Here is a 17,313-nt window from a genome sequence, read left to right as displayed (position 1 = left end):
CTTCGCGAGTGTGAGGCCTAACAGCAGGGGATGTCGTTTGTAGCGATTACCCCCCACTCCCTCCATGGCGTGGAGCATGGCCAAACGCGGTGTAAAGGGGTGCTCCCAGCCCAATACCTCCGACAAGCAGGAGTGTACTCCTTTCCAAAATCTATGCAATTATAGGCAGTCCCAGACTGTGTGGAGGGGCGTACCCTCCTCCCGTTGACAGCGGAGGCACTCAGGCGATGCAATCAATCCTGCCCTCCACAGAAGTTGCCTGGTAAAGTACACCCTGTGTAGATATTTAAACTGCACTAACCGCAAACGTGTTGCTATTGCCGCCCTTCGCGGGCTCGCTAGAGCCTCAACCCAGTCCTCCTCCTCTTGTTCCCCACATCCGCCTCCCATGCAAGTCTGAGCCTCTGCAGGTGGTTGTATGACGTTACACCGCATGCTTTTACCACGTATGCTGTTACAACGCAGGTTATACTACGCATACCATTACGACGCATAGCACTTTGGGGTGCTGGATAGTGAATAGTTTAATTTACTATTCCAACTCCAGTCCCTGTGGACACTAGGGAAGGTGTTGGATAGTAAATTAAATCTATTCCCTATCCTAGAGCGCCCTCCAGAGCAATGCGTTGTAATGGTTTTCGTTGTAAAACCTGCGTTTTAATAGCACTGCATGGTAAAAGTTGCGTTGTAAAGGATGTTTCCCTCTGCAGGTTGGTGGAACAATGGATGACCAATGTTTGTGAAATGCCGAAGCTCCCCCATGAAGATTTTCGCCTCAATGGGGCTAAAGTCTGGGAGAGACTCTAGACCCTCCAGGCTAGGAGCAAGGGCATGCCTAAACTTTAGGTAGCGGTAGAATTGGGCTCGCAGCATATCATATTCCTCCTGCAGGTCCTGAAAGGACTTAAGGGTCAAATCCTTCACAACATCCCCAAGAACCGAGATGCCTATTGTGTCCTACCCCCCGAAACCCTGCAGTGCTACCAGCTGAGGCAGGCTTCCATTGTCCCAAAGAGGGGTCTCACAGGTAAAGTATTCTACCACCCCATTCTGCGCAGTGCCTGTCTCCAGATGAAAAATACCACCAGTGTGGCTGGTGGCAGAGGCCTGCGAAGTGGTGCAGAATACAATAGGGTATGTAAAGAGGGACGTCTCATAAGCCGCCTCTCGACCGCGTAATGACGGGACCCCCTGTCTCCATACCACCACTCACTGAGGACCAGCAGATGAGAAGCCTGATAGTAGCAAAGGACATCCAATGTGGCCAGCCCTCCGGAGTAGGTAGACAAGAAACATATGCGCAGTGCTACCCTTACGCTGCCTCCCTCCCACAGAAATTGTCCCAGTACCGCGTTCACTCGCCGGAACCATCAGGGTGGGATCTGATATGGGTGATTCTGCAGTTGATAAAGGAGACGGGGGAGCACCACCATCTTGAATATGGCTGACCTGCCATATATGGACAAAGGCATACAGGACCAGACCTTAAGATCTTCCAGGGTACGCTCCCCCACCAGGACCAAATTGCATTCCCAGGAAACCGCCGGCTCATCAGACCCTCAAATATTTCAGCCCTCCTACCGCTGGCGGAACTAATGCAGCCCACACTCCCAGCCTCTGCCGACCCCCCAGGACTCATATCGTAGATTTATTCATGTTCATGTATAGCCCTGAGGTTCCCCAAATATCTGTAATATACGCAGCAGTCGCGGCCCGACCTGTCTAGGGCGGTGAGGAAGAACAGAACGTCATCAGCGAATAATGCTATCCTGTCCGAAAGCCCTGGAGCCCACTCGAAGCCCCTAAGCTGTGAATCAATGCGCACCCAGGCCGCCAGCGGCACCATGGTGAGCGCACAGAGATATCGGGAGAGGGGGCAGCCCTGCCGCGTACCCCGCTGGATAGAAAAAGAGCGAGAAATCGCTCCCCCCACCCGCACCGATGCCATCAGATCAGTGTACAGCAGCATCAGATAGGCCAGAAATCTCGGGCCGAGGTTAAGTCTCCCAGCTTAGGGAATCAAAGGCCCTGTCCATGTCGGCCAGGAGAAGTGCCGCCGGCTCCTCCAACTGTCCACTGGCCGCCACTGCCACGTTCGCACTCCTGATGTTGTGGCGCGTCGCCCTCTGGGGCATAAATCCAGCCTGGTCCGGGTGCACCAGGGAGGGAATGAATGGAAGAAGTCGGTTAGCTAGTGCCTTGTCCAGGACCTTCGCTTCTACGTTTAGGAGAGATGGGACGGTACGACGCATGGTGCTCCGGGGACTTGCCATGTTTGAGAAACACCACCACCTCCGCGTGTCTCCAGTCTGAGGGAAGTGAGCCCCGTACCCGTGCCTCCTCCACCACCGGTCGGAAGTGTGGGGCCAGCTGCACCAAGAACCTTTTAAAAAACTCACCGGGAAAACCATTCGGTCCCGGGGCTTTCCCAGGATTCAACTCCCCAGGACCATACCCAATTCCTCATCTGTCAATGGCCTATCCAAGCGATCCCTTACCTCATCTGATACGGCCTTAGGTGGAAGATCAACTATAAATTTGTCTATGACCTCAGCAGTGAGGCACTAATTAGGTGCGTATGGGTCTTCATAGTATGTGGCGAAACTGTCCACAATAGCTGGGGGTTCAATAAGTGGCGCCCCCGTGGGCCCCAGTACCCTCGGTAGAGCCTGTGAATGAAAGGCACCCTGGCGCAATCGATGCAGCATCTCGCTGGACTTGTCTCCCCATTGGTAGAACCTACTTCTCGTTGCCAGCCAGGCCTGGCGGGCCTCATCTATCAACAGGGCTGCATAAGACTGTTGGGCTAAACTTAATTGTCTGCGTGCCGGGCTGCCATCTACTTCTCAGCTCCAACGCTCCAGCGCCTCTATTGCCGCCTCTCGTCGCACCAGTTCCACTTTACGCTCTCTACACGCTGCCACGCACCAAGAAATATCTACCGCTCTTAATGTGGGTTTTAATGCTTCCCACAGCACTGCTGGGAACGGGACCGACCCCACATTTACCGCCAGATAGTGGTCTATCTCAGCCGCTAGACGCTCCCTGTAGTCCTCTTTCTGTAGATGCCAAACCGACATGCGCCATCTGAATGCCTGCCGCCCCGGGCCAATCCGTAGGGTAAGGGTTACCGGCGAATGATCCGACAGACCCCTGGGCAGGATGTCAGCTGACCCCACCCTGTGCACTATGCCCCTAAGGACGAAGAGGTAATCGAGTCTCGAGAAGGAACCATGTGTTGCAGTGAAGTAGGTATAGTCCCTACTGGAGCCATGTAAGTGTCTCCACGTGTCAACCCAATCAAGTCCCATCACCAGAGAGTGCAATTTCGTAGGGGGACCAGTCTCCACTACTCCCCCACTCCTCCATCTGTCCTGGCCCTGGTCCACCACGTCATTCCAGTCCCCGCCCACTACTGAGAGTGTGTCCGGCATAGCACCCAAGATTAAGGAGTCTCTCCACTAAATTAAATTGCACTGGCAGGGGAGCATATACACTGCCTAATGTTAGAGTGTCCTCCCCCACTTTGCCCTGAATAAAGATTTAGCGCCCTTGGGTGTCCGACCAGTGTTTCTGATGAATATAGGTTACCCTACGGTGAATCTGCATCGCTACTCCCCTCGAACCCCGCATGAAGCCTGAGTGGAAGACTTGCTGGTACCCGTATCTTTGCAGGCACAGGGCCTTTGTACCCATTAAATGTGCTTCCTGCAGCAGGAGCACATCGGCCCCACACGTTTGGCATAATGAAGCATGGCCACCGCTTAATCTTGTCAAGGGCCCCGCGAACATTCCAGCTAACTATGTGTAGGGCACCAGGGGGGTCACCTGCTTCCCAGGCGTTGTGCGTGACATCTCGGTATGCTTGTGCAATTATGGCCGGTGCGTGTGATACCTAGTGTGTGTATTGTGCTATTATAAAGCTGCATGGACGCTCAATCTTAAAGCCCCCCAAACAATAGATACGTAACCTGACAAACCCTTCCCCTCCCCAACGAGTCCTCCACCCCATATCTCAAAAACTCTGAAGTACCTGTCACGGCGGGGTCAGCCGTCCCAACGGGGGACCGAGGACCCCCCCTGCCAATGGATCCCAAACTGACAGCCCATCACTCTTCGGGCTCACACCCCACAGACATCAACCTGAAGGAGAAACAGCCCACAGAGCAACTCCCTCCACCCCCAGGTCAAGCGTTAACTAAGTCCAAACAAAGGAAATCTTCAGTACCATTTTGATTGCAATAGTCAAGAATCCGCCGTCTGCTGCCCAGGAGCAGGACCCCCCCGGGAAGAGGCTCCACAAGACACGGAACGCCGCCGAGGTATAGATCGCCTGTTCCCTCTGCGATGTTGCCCACGGGGACCCATCGATGGCACCTCACTCTGAGAGGAGTCTGATTCCAGCCCTGGTGGAGTGTGCACTCGTACTCGTACAGTTTCATCTGTCCATTTAAACACCTCCTCCGGAGAATCGAAGAAGTGGGTGCGTGACTGGAATGTAGGGCATATGACAGCTTGAGGTCTCGCAGGAGGGCTTTGGCAACCATGAACGACTGGCGTTTCTTGCTGTACCAGCTGTGTGCAATACCGGAAGATCAGGACACGATGATTGGCGTACATCAGTGGTTCCTTAGCTTGGGCCTGTTGCAAGATAGCGTCCCGGTCGTGATAGTTCAGGAGTTGTGCAATCACTTACCTTGGATGAGCTCCCACTGGGGGTTTTTGACCGAGCACCCTGTGGGCCTGCTCCACGACGAAGTATAGGGACATGGTGTCCGGGGGGAGCCAACCTTCCAGCCATTGCGTGAGGAAGTGCTCCATGTTGCCATTCTCACAGCCCTCTGGGAAGCCCACAAAGCGCAAGTTGTTCCGCCTGGCCCGCCCCTCCCCATCCTTGACCCGAAGCGCAAGGCCCTTCTGAATGTTTGCCTTGGTCGCCATTTCCTGCTTCAGGGCCGTAACATCGTCCTCCACGCCAGATATGCGGGTTTCAGTTTCGGTGATGCGGGCCACTGCATTCCACAGGTCCTGTCGCAATAGCATAACGTCCGAGTCCACCGCATCAATCTTGGCATCTAGCATGTCTCGTGATTTAGTGATCGCCGCCATCAAAGCCGGATTGTCCGGACAGGTCTCCTGCTGGCCCCCGGCCGTGCCCGCAGCCGTTCCTGGGCCGGTGAAATTATCAATAGGCCCATGCTTGGTGGTGCCGCCACTGCACTTGTCACTCGTCATGGCCACGTGCCACAGGTGCTCCCCAGACCCGAGTCAGGCCGGTGCAGCCGCCCGCGCGGGGGACCAACCACACGCTCAACTTATGGGGCACAAACCAACCAAAAGAGGGGCACCCCCAAGCCAAGGCCCACTCACCTCCAATGCTGGTTCCTGCGTCTACTCAAGAGTCCGTCTGACACAGTCTCGGGCGTGTATCTCAAGGCCCTTTCGCGGCCCAGTGGACCACCAGGACAGACACAACCAAAAGGAGGGACGGCTACATCCACAGACCCTCACCCCATGACCAGGTCCTGCCGCCGATCCCCATGCGAAATAAAGAGGACGTGGGGCCTTCTTCCCACGGCCTTGCTGTTCAGATGGGCACCCTAGTCACCCCTATCCAACCTCCACTGCACCTGGGGAACCTGCCGCCCATACAGCACTCGCAGGCACAGGAGCACAGCCGCAGGACCCTGCAGCAGCCTCACCACAGCCTATCTCACCCACACCGGGGACGCGCCGACCGCTGATGCGCCTCGTAGCAGCCACCAGGTCCCGCCGCCGCTGTCCTCGCATCCCCTGGCACCGGGGCAGCACGGATCCAAGTCACCTGCGTGTGCACAGCCTCTCGTGGCGCCGCCAGGTATAGGTCTGGTAGAGGGGGGGCAGGTGTCGGACTCCGAAAATGGCGCCCGGCCTCCGCCAGTCCACTGCAGTGCCCCCCTGCAAATTCGCCACAAGGCTCGTGGGTGCTGCCGATCCATGGCCACAGACCAATGCCGAGGAGGGGGGGCCACGTCGCAGAGGGTCGCCCAACAGTCCGTACCTCCGCCTGTTATGCCACCATCACGCGCTCCGATCTTCGGGCGGAGCAGGCGGGGGCCGTAGCGCCTTCCCCAGATTGCTGCACTTCACCTGCACAGCCCGGGCCGCAGCTCCTCACAGCTCTCTATTCACTCTGGGGTTCGGGCCACTCCTCCGATCCCTGCCCGCATAGATGACGTCCAAGCAGGCTCCCAAGGCCACTCTTCGGGTCTCCCAGGAGAAGGAAAGCGGCGTCCGCAGCGTCTCGCTCTCTCTCAGGGCACGCACAACTCCACGCCCCGGCTCCTCTGAACAGCACCAGGCCTCTCCCCGTGAGGATCCCGATCTCCAGCTCCCGGCTAGCGTAGATGTTAAATCTTCACGTCGGATCACAGATGGCAGCAATAGCTGCGTGAGTGTCACTTCCAAGACCTAGTGGGGGTCAAGGGAGTCAGGATATTATCAGGATATGAGGCGGGCTGGATGGAGCTCAGCCTGCACATAACCGCCATCTCGGCTCGCTTAGCCACGCCCCCCTGATCTTTCATTCTTAAAACTACAATTTTCATCATGCTCACATTAATGATAAGATTATTTGGAAACTCTAGTGTTACTAACTGTTTCTCAGGTCCAACCAATGTCTTATCCTGAAGTTATGTTTAAGACATGAACTGAGACATTTCACATTTAGGAAGGAAGCTAGGATATCTTCTGGTAAACTAGGAAGATACAATAAAAGGAATTTGAACACTGTGGAACCAAAACTTGTTGGAATGGTTCTAAATATTTATTCTACTTGTGCACTGTATCTATTCATTCAGTATTGCTATTTTTCATGTATTATGATGCCATAATTTCAGATTAGACCAAACACTGTAATAAAGTTCCAATGAATACAATTTCAACCAATGTGCCTATCAACAGCCTGCCATGAACATCTACTTTATACCCATATTCATAGGTCTTCAGAAAATATATATCATTAATAAACAATGAGTTGTGGTTCTCATTTCCGAAACTAATACCAATCAAGCATGTGTCAGAATCAGTATTATCATATTATTTTCCCACCATTTAAAATAATCAAGCAAGAGTTAGAAATGTCCTCATAGAGACTAATAAAGAAGTGAGTTTGCAGGCAGATAATTCATGCTGATCTTATTATTAAAATATGGGCTTAATTATTGATCCTAACCAATTCTTACTTTAGCTTATTTAACAGCATGATTAAACACAGGCTACAGCAAGCTGCAAATTCTGCTTAATAACTACTTACAGACACCATCTGGCTTTGTTTCACGGCTGGAGGGTATTTGGACAAAATATTGAGTTGTAAATATTTGGATACAAACAAATTATTTTTAGTTATGTTAATGTGTTTTAGTTCATATATTAATTGTATGTGTTAGAATTGTGTGTATAATTATTAAGAATATTTTTAAATATAGTTTGTAATTCAAATGACTTATAATTTTAAATGTAATTACTAATAGTAATTCATACTGTCGTATAAGGTTGCTAGGTTTGCAGGGGTATAGGGTGGGAAGTGAAATGAATAATAATTGATTACAATTAATGTATAATTTATATTTTGTAAATTATGTAATAATTATATTTGTTGTTATATTTTATGTGAGTACTGCTGTGTTTATCGGGGTATACGGTGGGAAATTATTTAAGTAATAATTAATTAACAATTATGTATTAATTATTAATAATTTTTTTTGACTTAATTATATAAATTGTGTAATAACTTAATATATTAGTTATATTTTAAGTGTGGGCTGTTGGGTTTGTAAGGATATAGGTTGACAAGTGAATTAAGTAATAATTGATAATTAACTATTATTAAATATTGAATTGATAATTAATTATGTACATTATGCAAAATTGATACATTTTAGTTATCTTTTTAGTGGTGGGTTGCTAAGTTTGTATGGGGTATAGAGTGGGATGTCAATTAAGTAATAATTAATTAACAAATAATAATTCATTGTAAATTAGTTAGTTGATTATAAATTATGTAAATTGGTTATACTTATTTATTTTAGTTATATTTCAGGTAGGGGCTGCTAGGTTTGTGGGAGTGTAGTGTGGTACGTAATTAAAGTAATGAATTAATAAATAAAAAATGGTAATTAGTATTAAATTGTTTAATAATCATGAAAAACCTACTAAAATGTACAAAAACAATATACAATTAAAATCACAAAGCAGGTGTCACTCACCCACTTAGTACCAGTTTAAAATCTTTATTATATCATCTGCAAGTCTTATAGGAAAAATGTTTAAGGAGTAAGTATCGTTTTCAGTTTATAAGGTTCTATAAAATCACAAACATACAGTCAAGGAAGTAAAATAAAATAGAATGAAATGAAATATTGTGAAATTTATTTCATAATATGGATGATATAATAAAGATTTTAAACTGGTTTTGAGTGGGCGAGTGGCGTCTACTTTGTGATTTTAATTGTATATTGTTTTTGTATATTTTTGTAGGAGTTTTAGGACCTATGCACTAAAAGGAAATGCAAAGGAGCTACTAAATATGCTCACTAGAAAAGGAACATCCAGTACTTGCGGGGATCTTTTTGTGCAATGGACTCAATATATATGGCATTTAGTCATGCAAGGTTACAGTAACATGAATAACATAGAATGTGGTGGCAACAGTAAACAGCCACAACAATGTTTAAGCCCAATGGGGTAAAGTGAGGATGACTGCATGCATCACATCTGATTGTGTGCATCAATGATCAATACAAAAGGAGTGTGTTTGAGCCTGTGATATTAATTTGAGTCAGCATGTCTTATTGCCACTTGCTCGTTGGAAATTGGAATTGGAATAGGTTCCTGGTATGTTAGGCATTTGCCTTATGCATTTAGTTATTTTAAACAAGTGAACTATGCATGAGATGTGATTTTTGCAATACGCGGAGTCATGACCATTTAAATGTATGGAGAAATTCATAATAAATGTGAGCCAATGCAGTATGAAATAACAAACAGAAGTTATGCTTGCAATTATCTTGTGCACTGAATTTGGTTTCTATACAATGAAACCGGTGTTAAAGATGGCGCTTATGTTTTCCAGACCTTTATGCAAATCCTGCCTCCATGTTTATTAAGTATAAAATGTATGCTATAGTGTCAACCCCAACCAATGAGCAAGGAGCAGGCTGTCTCTGAAACGCATTGGGTGGAGGCGTGTTGGTGAATACACTTTTTAAAAGCAACTGGAGTTTGTGCTATGTAGAGCTGAGGATTGGCGTTGACTTTTTGGAATTTAATATATCGGGTTCACCCCCGAAGCATGAACATTACCGCAAGAGGCAGGAAATAGGAGTGTGACTTGGCGTATATATATATATATATATATATATATATATATATATATATATATATATATGCTTTTTATAGTAGTACATTTAAATAAATGAAATAATATTATGTACATTATATATATATGTATACATAAACATACACAGACATATATCTGTGCGTTTATAGAAGTATATATATTTATATTTATATATAGTATTAAATATTTAATTACATTTAATTTACATTATATTAATGTTATATATTGGAACATATTTAAGATGTAGTTTTAAACTATATATATATCTAGCTATACATATATATATATTATTTTTTTAAACAAAAAATGTGCATGTTTTTTAACAAGATTAGTGTGAAACATTCTTTTTTTCTGATAGTTTTTTGCTTACCATTATAAGTTTAGGAACACAATATTTCTAATCAATATTTTTGACGCAATTTTTTTGTAGCACAATATTGTTTTTCTCGATATTGTGTCGGTGATCCCGCTGTATTAAAGAGAGCTCTATCAAGTTTCAAAGGGGAAGATACTCGTGTAAACCTTCTGATACAATACCGTCAGGGGCGGCTCTAGGCTCATGGTGGCCCTGTGCAGGTAGCGTAGGTGGAGGCCCCGGAAGAGGGGGTCCGGGCGGGGCGGAGCTCAGGAAGGTGTTTTAATATTACGTCCAGAAAAGTCATTAGATGACCAGTACCTGCGGCTGCTCCTACCCTTCCGCATTGCGATAAAGAAAATCTGCCCCTTGGTGTGCATGCCTGGCATGCCCAATCTAGCCTTAACCCTAGCACTCTCGGGCAATTGGTGGCAATTACATTTAAAAAAATACTCTATGGGATTTCCTTATTTCCTTACTTCACTTATAACTTCACCCTCTCTCTTAACCTGACTCTAGTTCTACTTCTCCATGTACCTTTAACCTCCCTCTCTATGTATCTCACATGTGTGTCTACCTGACCTCTCAATATCTCGACTTCATCTTTCTCTACCCTTTTAGTCTAGAAATGTAAGACGACATTTACTATGGTCCACCGTCTATACCTCGATATTCGCTCTTCTACACGGGAATGCAGATGATTACAACAAAGCACCATGTATAAGGAAGCAGAAACAGCAACGACTCAGGGCAATAGTGTCGGGGCAGCAGAAATAACCCCTGGCTGGACGGGTGATTGTGAACAGAGATTCTGAACCTGAAGGGTCTCTTGCAGCCCCCTATACTACCCTGTGTTACTGCACAAAAGGACAATAAGGCAAGGCATTAACCTGCTTCAACAAACGCCATTAAGGCTGCGTAGCCTGTACATCTGTGACCGGGTCTGGGTGCGAATTCCCTCTGGGGGTCATTCCGGAGTGAAGGCGCTTAGTTTGTTTCTGCACTCAGCGTCCGACCTCGCGCTGCGGGCCTCAGCTCGGCCGCTGCTGACAAATCCAAGAAGATGTGAAACCCACCCACACCTTCCAGGTCAGGGTAGCCCGGCTCCGCAGTAGCTACGCATGGTGGAGTCCTGTGTGGTAATAGTGTCGGGACAACAGCAGAAATAACCCCTGGACGGGTGATTGTGAACAGAGATTCTGAAGGGTCTCTTGCAGCCGCCTAATTATACTACCCTGCGTTACTGCACAAGTTATGAAAGGACAATAAAGGCATCCGCCCTCGCGCTGCGGGCCTCAGCTCGGCCGCTGCTGACAAAGCCAAGATGTGAAACTCACCCACACCTTCATTCACGGCGTTGACGCAGCAGTCAGTCAGAGTAAGTGACACTGCTGCAGAATCAGAATCGACTACATTCAGATCTGCCCCCCACGCGCCAGGTGCGTTTTTCTATTACTTCACTTAGTTTACCTTATTCTGAGCTCAGCTTTAGGACCACCACCAGTGGCACCACCACACCACAGAAATGGCTGCACTGCAGAGACTAGAGAGAGAGACTCACATACGCCAAGGCACCACAACGCACAGGAAGCACTAGGTTAGGTTGAGTCCGTGCACTCTGCGCGCTGCCGCGCAGATCACTCTATCCTTGGCTTCCGGCGCGTCTGTGCATGATTGAAACATCCCGGCGCCCCTGCTGCCCAATCAGGAACGGGGAACAGAGGTCGGTGCGGGGCCACTGCCAGAGGCCAGCAGGGAAGTGAAAGGGTGGAGGGTGGAGGGTGGAGGAGGGGAAGGGGGGGTGACTCAGGCTTTGGTTGGAAGTTACTGAAAGTTAGTAAAAAGCCGGGGTCGGAGGCTGCCAAATCCTGCCAGGGGCCGCCGGTGCCACGAATATTGTATGATTGGTATCCGATGGATCAGATCCTCGTCGTCGTGGCGGCCCCTGGGGTTTGGCTGCCCTGTGCAGGTTCACACTTTGCACATGCCTAAGGCCGGCCCTGATACAGTTCAATAGAGTGATGTTTTCAACTCATTCTGGCACAAAGACAGCTCTATCAAAACCCAGTCTGATATGTTTGAGAATTGTCATGCCTACTGGCACATTCCAAAGTCTCTCTTGCATACCTAAAAACTCCTTCCCTCCAGATAATCACCTCCTCCTGCGGCTAGATTGCAACTAATTCCTCATCTTAGACCACTTTTTTGACCACTAGACTACCCAGTTTCACTGAACCTAAATTAAGTGCATTAAAAACACATCTTCTCACCATTTACATATTTGAGTGTTTTGTAATCAGCCTACATACTTTTGACAATTGTGGAGTACCCCATATCAACTTGCAAATATTGGTAGTGGATATAGTTAGCTGTGTGCCATGTGTGACCTTAGCATGGTTGGGTAGTTGTTAGGGTCAACTAATGATTGACAAAAAGTTCAGTAGTCATTGAATCGATGTACCAGACTTACGGTGGCTAGTATTGTTAAGAGTTCTGAGTGTTTGAATAATAGTTGGATGTTCACTTTGATCTTGTTGTACAGCCTGAATCTGACCACTCGGCTCTGGTCATTAATGTGTCTTTTTCTTTGTGTTCAGCCATGAGACTTTCTAAACTGCACACTATTCATCAGTTTCCTAAAGATTAGCTAATTTGCCAGTGTCTTCAAGCCTAGAGGGAGAGCATTCCAGAGCTGTGGATCATGTGTTCCCAGGAATCGGGCCCTGTGCTTTAGTCTTTTGAATTCTGACTGGCAGATGATGTTTGAGTTGGACAACTAGAGGAAATGTGATCCATAACACTTTGTGAAAGGTGTCTTGCTTTTCAAATTTATTAAAAGATTCATTTCATTTAAAATTTATCAAAGGTTCATTGCATTATAAATGTGATCATGGATTCCTACAGGGGTCAACAAGCTCTCTTGAGGATGAAGTGATGTGACCATGTTTCTTGCATTTCAAGGCTGAGCATGCTGCAAGATATGTACATTTTGTGGTAACCCAATTAATATTTTTAGGAGAGCTTTATGCACTACACTAGTCCAGAGTGGCAGAAACTCGCAGAGTAAAGATATGTTCAGTAACTCCTGTTACCACATATTTATCACATTGAGTTTTGTTGTGATCAATATCTGCAGGCCACATTTTAACATAGGAAATGCCACGTAAGCACCAAAATCTGCATCTTCTTCCTTAAAAACTTGTGATAGGCAAAATTGATTGCATCTGATGACTACCAAACAACTTGGCAGTAATTTTTATTGGATGCAATAATTATCACATGAAGTTATCACACAGTCTCAAAACTTTCCTTAATGCACTTGACCTCACCCAAATATGCGATAGACCAACACACGACAAAGGCGCGATACTTGATCTCATCATTGCCAAAGAGAATTCTACACAACTGGAGACGATTCTACCCTGCGACTGGTCAGATCACCACATTATCACCTTCTATATCAATGAAAAAGTTAAACCTAACCCGACTCAACCAATCAAATCCAAAATATGGAAAAGGGACATGAAGAACCTCAACGCCTCTACTCTGCCTCCCCACATCGGCAATCTGCTCCTCCCCCCTTCAGGTGCCGCGGATGTTCAATCACTGACTGACCACTACCTTGAATCTATGAATACATTAGTCAATGAAGTCGCCCCACTGCAACTGAAGAGAGTCTCCACCAAAACTTCCAACCCCTGGTATGACGACAGACTCAATGACGATAGGCGTTCGATGCGAATGGCAGAGCGCACTTGGAGAGCGGACCCCTCAGCACTGCACCTCAAAAGGCTCAAAAACAAGAGAAATGCCTACTTCAGGATAATAAAGTGCACAAAATTGGACTTCTTCAGCCGCCAATTGGACCAAGCAAAAAACAGGCCAAGAAAACTCTTCGAACTAATCAAAACCCAAACAAAAGCACAACCCCTACAATCAAGTAGCACAACAAGCGACACCCCACACTGTGAAGACTTCTCTGCTTTCTTTAAGCTAAAGACTGACAACATAAGAAATGACCTCATCATGGATGTAAGCCGATTCCCCAACCACACAAGAATGGCTAACACTCAACCTAAAAACATGGCTTCCTGGCAGTACTTCGATACCTACTCGGAAGAAACAATACACAAACTGCTCTGCACCTTGAAGCCCTCTAACCACCACACAGACCCTCTACCTGCTAATGCTGTAAAAGACTTCATCCCCCTGCTCCTCCCTCTCTGGACCAAAATCATCAACTGCTCCCTGCAACAAGGCCTCATTCCGGACTCCCTCAAGGTGGGGCAAGTCACTCCTATACTCAAGAAACCTACAGCTGATCCGACTGACCTAAACAATTACCGACCCATCACCAATATTCCCACCCTGGCCAAACTGCTGGAGAAATGTGTCCAACTCCAACTAACAAGACACATTGACCAATTTGACCTCCTCAATTCTCATCAATCAGGATTCACAGCGAAACATAGCACGGAAACAGCTATGACACACATAATTGATGACGCCCTCCAAATTCTTGACCGCAATGAGTCCTGTCTCCTCATCCTTCTTGACCTCTCGTCAGCATTTGACACGGTCAAACATGAGAACCTGCTGGAACTGCTAAGCACTAGAATGGGTCTATCGGGAACGGTTCTCAAATGGTTTTCGTCCTTCCTACACAACCGATCTCAGAAGTTCAAGATCGATAATGTGCTATCTGCACCTGTGCCTGCGGATCTAGGTGTTCCACAAGGATCCTCCCTCTCCCCCACTTTGTTCAACCTCGTCATGGAACCGCTCGCCACCTTGCTCCAAGCTTCTAATGTCCAATTCCATATGTACGCCGACGACACACAACTGTACCTAAAGCTTCAATCTCCGGAAGATATCAAACATCTGAACTCCACGCTTATTAACACTCAATCTTGGCTAGCCGATAATCACCTCAAACTAAATGCTCTGAAAACTGAGTTCCTTCTCATCTCACCCCCGGCGAAAATTTCCACCACCCAAACATGGCTCAACAACCTAACAGCACTTAATGTCCAACCCACCATCGTGGACTCAGCGAAATCTCTAGGCATCACACTGGACGCCAAGCTCAACATGCAGCAACACATCAGCAAAGCCACAAAAGCAGCTAATTTCCAAATAAACACACTGAGGAAAATCAAACCCTTCCTTCCAACTGAAGACTTTCGAACTGCTGTAAAAGCGTTAGTCATCCCTCGAATCGACTACGGAATTGTGACCCTCAGTGGACTCCCGCTATCCACAACAGCACCCTTAAGAGCCTCCCTGAACGCTGCCGCAAGACTCATTACTGGCTCAAGAAAACATTCGCATATTTCCCCAGATTTAAAGTCCCTAAAATGGCTGCCGTTTGAAGCCAGAATACAACTAAAAATTGCAGTTATGACACACGCGGCCGTGCACCACAATGCACCCAACTACCTCGCTCAAAAATTGTCCATATCAGGAGGTTCGAGGTCCAATAGAAGCTCAAAAAATCTACTCCTGAAACCCCGTAGATTCAGGAAAGAGAAAACCTACAAGCGCTCCTTCTCAGGAATGGTACCCAGGATCTGGAATCCGCTCCCGCCTGAAACTAGGCGTATCTCCTCCGCTGCACTCTTCAAGAAAGAGGTGAAAAACATCCTTCTGGCCAAGATCTCCTGAACCTTATAGGTAGTGGTTCAGAGACTCTACATTGCCTGGTATCAATGCTCACCTTGTCCTTTGGCATTATACCTCTACCTGATGGTGACACTACTTCGCCTCTTTCGTCCTACCGACCAATATATGAGACACATTGGGTCACAGATTCACCCTCCCGATGCCCTCACTCAGTGCGCTCTCTACACTAAAACACTGTTATAAGCTTGCCACACACCCAAGGTGTACCTGAACACCTATATAATGTGATCCATGACTTGTGCAGTTTTATTACCTGTTCACCTGACTGTATATTGATTTGTTTATGTATGTTGTTTTATTATTATCCTTCATGTTAGTGACTACTACATTGCTCCCATTACCACTGTTCTTTCCTACTGCCCCTACCCTGCCATTGTGAAGCGCTCTGATATCTGTAAGGATCTTGTTCGCGCTATATAAAACTTTGAATAAATAAATAAATAAATAAGTTATGGCCACCTCATAATGAGCGACTGTCTCTTTTTTCACATGTGTAATGCATGTGTGTGTGTGCATGTTTCCTAAACATGCTGTAATATTCACTTTTATTATACGCTAACAGTAGAGGACCTCTATCACACCATGGCAGTGGACATCTGTCTAGAATAGTACTGTCTCTGCATTACATTAATATTCAAGTAAAGCTTACCCAGCATCTTCAAGATAAAGTGCTTGTTGACTTCCCCGGCCTCATTAGATGCAATGCAAGTGTACTGCCCATGATCGTCCATTGAGGCTGAAGAAATATGGAGGACCATCCCATGGTTATTCACAGTCAGGTGAGCTCCCAGCTCTAGGGAGTGCCCATCCTTCAGCCATGACATGTTAGGTGTTGGAGTACCGTCGGTAAAGCACATCATAGATGCAGAATTCCCTTTCACCACAGTCAATTCCTCCATTCCACCGGCCTTATCCATACTTGGGGGGACTATGCAAAGAAAAATGAGAGGGCAGGTACAAGAACTACGTATGGAGACATATTTTAGAATCACTACATGTTGTCAAACTGCCTCAGCAAGATGAAAAAGTGGAAACATTGTTAGAAGAAGACATTCCTTGGGCTTGCAGCTTCAGATTGACATAAGACATGAAATACAGTTTTCAAGGTGCTTGATTTACCTATCTCTAAAATCATGCAATTAGAAAAGGTAATCTAAAGTGGATGCAATTCCAATACCGAGATACAGATAATTCCACATACTCAATGTGCACTCAGAATCTCTGTATTTCCAGTGGTTTCACATAGATCAAACCCTAGCAAACTATAACAAAATATTTTGGATCTTAAATAGAGTTTGGTGGATTGGATACTCGGCCACAAACTTAGCAGATTGTACGTGTAATAGAGTAGCCGGGGTATCAGCCACGTTTTGCCGGAGTACGCCATCTGCCAAACTTTAAATAATGCACTTTGTAATTGCATTTCAGAGCTCTAATCAACAGTGAAAGGTCTTATACAGCCTCAATGTATGACACAACTTTAACCCTGTTAAACTGCAGCCAAGAATTTGTCGGGCCACAATAGTGAATTCATACTTTTTTATCTAGGATTGACATTTAAGCATGCATGCAGTTTTACAAGCATGCTACTCATAGAAAGTGTTGCACAGATCAAAATGTAAATGCTCAGTGAAATATATGCTATAATAATGCTTGTATGTTGATCCTAATGCTAACAGCAGTCCGGGATTACTTTGCAGCACATACTCTGCTTCGGGAAAACCAAAGCCTGACCTACAGGTGGTTGGCATCCTTGTAAGTAAATTGAGTAATGATATAGGATGAAGAGACAACAAGCATAACACAGCTGTTTTAACCGCTCACTTTGCCAGTATTTGTGTTCTCAATGATGGCGGTTGAGATCAAGAGTATAACTTATACACTATGAGTCGTGTGG

At 46.4% G+C, this 17,313-nt stretch overlaps 1 protein-coding gene across 1 annotated transcript in view; it reads right to left on the bottom strand.

Annotated features, from left to right (window-relative positions):
- HMCN1 (hemicentin 1) overlaps positions 1-17,313 on the bottom strand; it is a 1,183,532-nt gene that overhangs the window by 353,326 nt on the left and 812,893 nt on the right. Inside the window, exon 68 of the mRNA XM_086956029.1 lies at positions 16,066-16,344. Within this exon, the coding sequence (XP_086812155.1) occupies positions 16,066-16,344 (279 nt within the window). The remainder of the gene's footprint in view (positions 1-16,065; positions 16,345-17,313) is intronic.

The sequence above is a fragment of the Lissotriton vulgaris genome, chromosome 1_1 (assembly GCF_964263255.1).
Source record: "Lissotriton vulgaris chromosome 1_1, aLisVul1.2, whole genome shotgun sequence".
NCBI classification, from domain to species: domain Eukaryota; kingdom Metazoa; phylum Chordata; class Amphibia; order Caudata; family Salamandridae; genus Lissotriton; species Lissotriton vulgaris.
The sequence above is the reverse complement of the archived record's forward strand: the minus strand, read 5'-3'. Positions and strand labels throughout refer to the sequence as shown.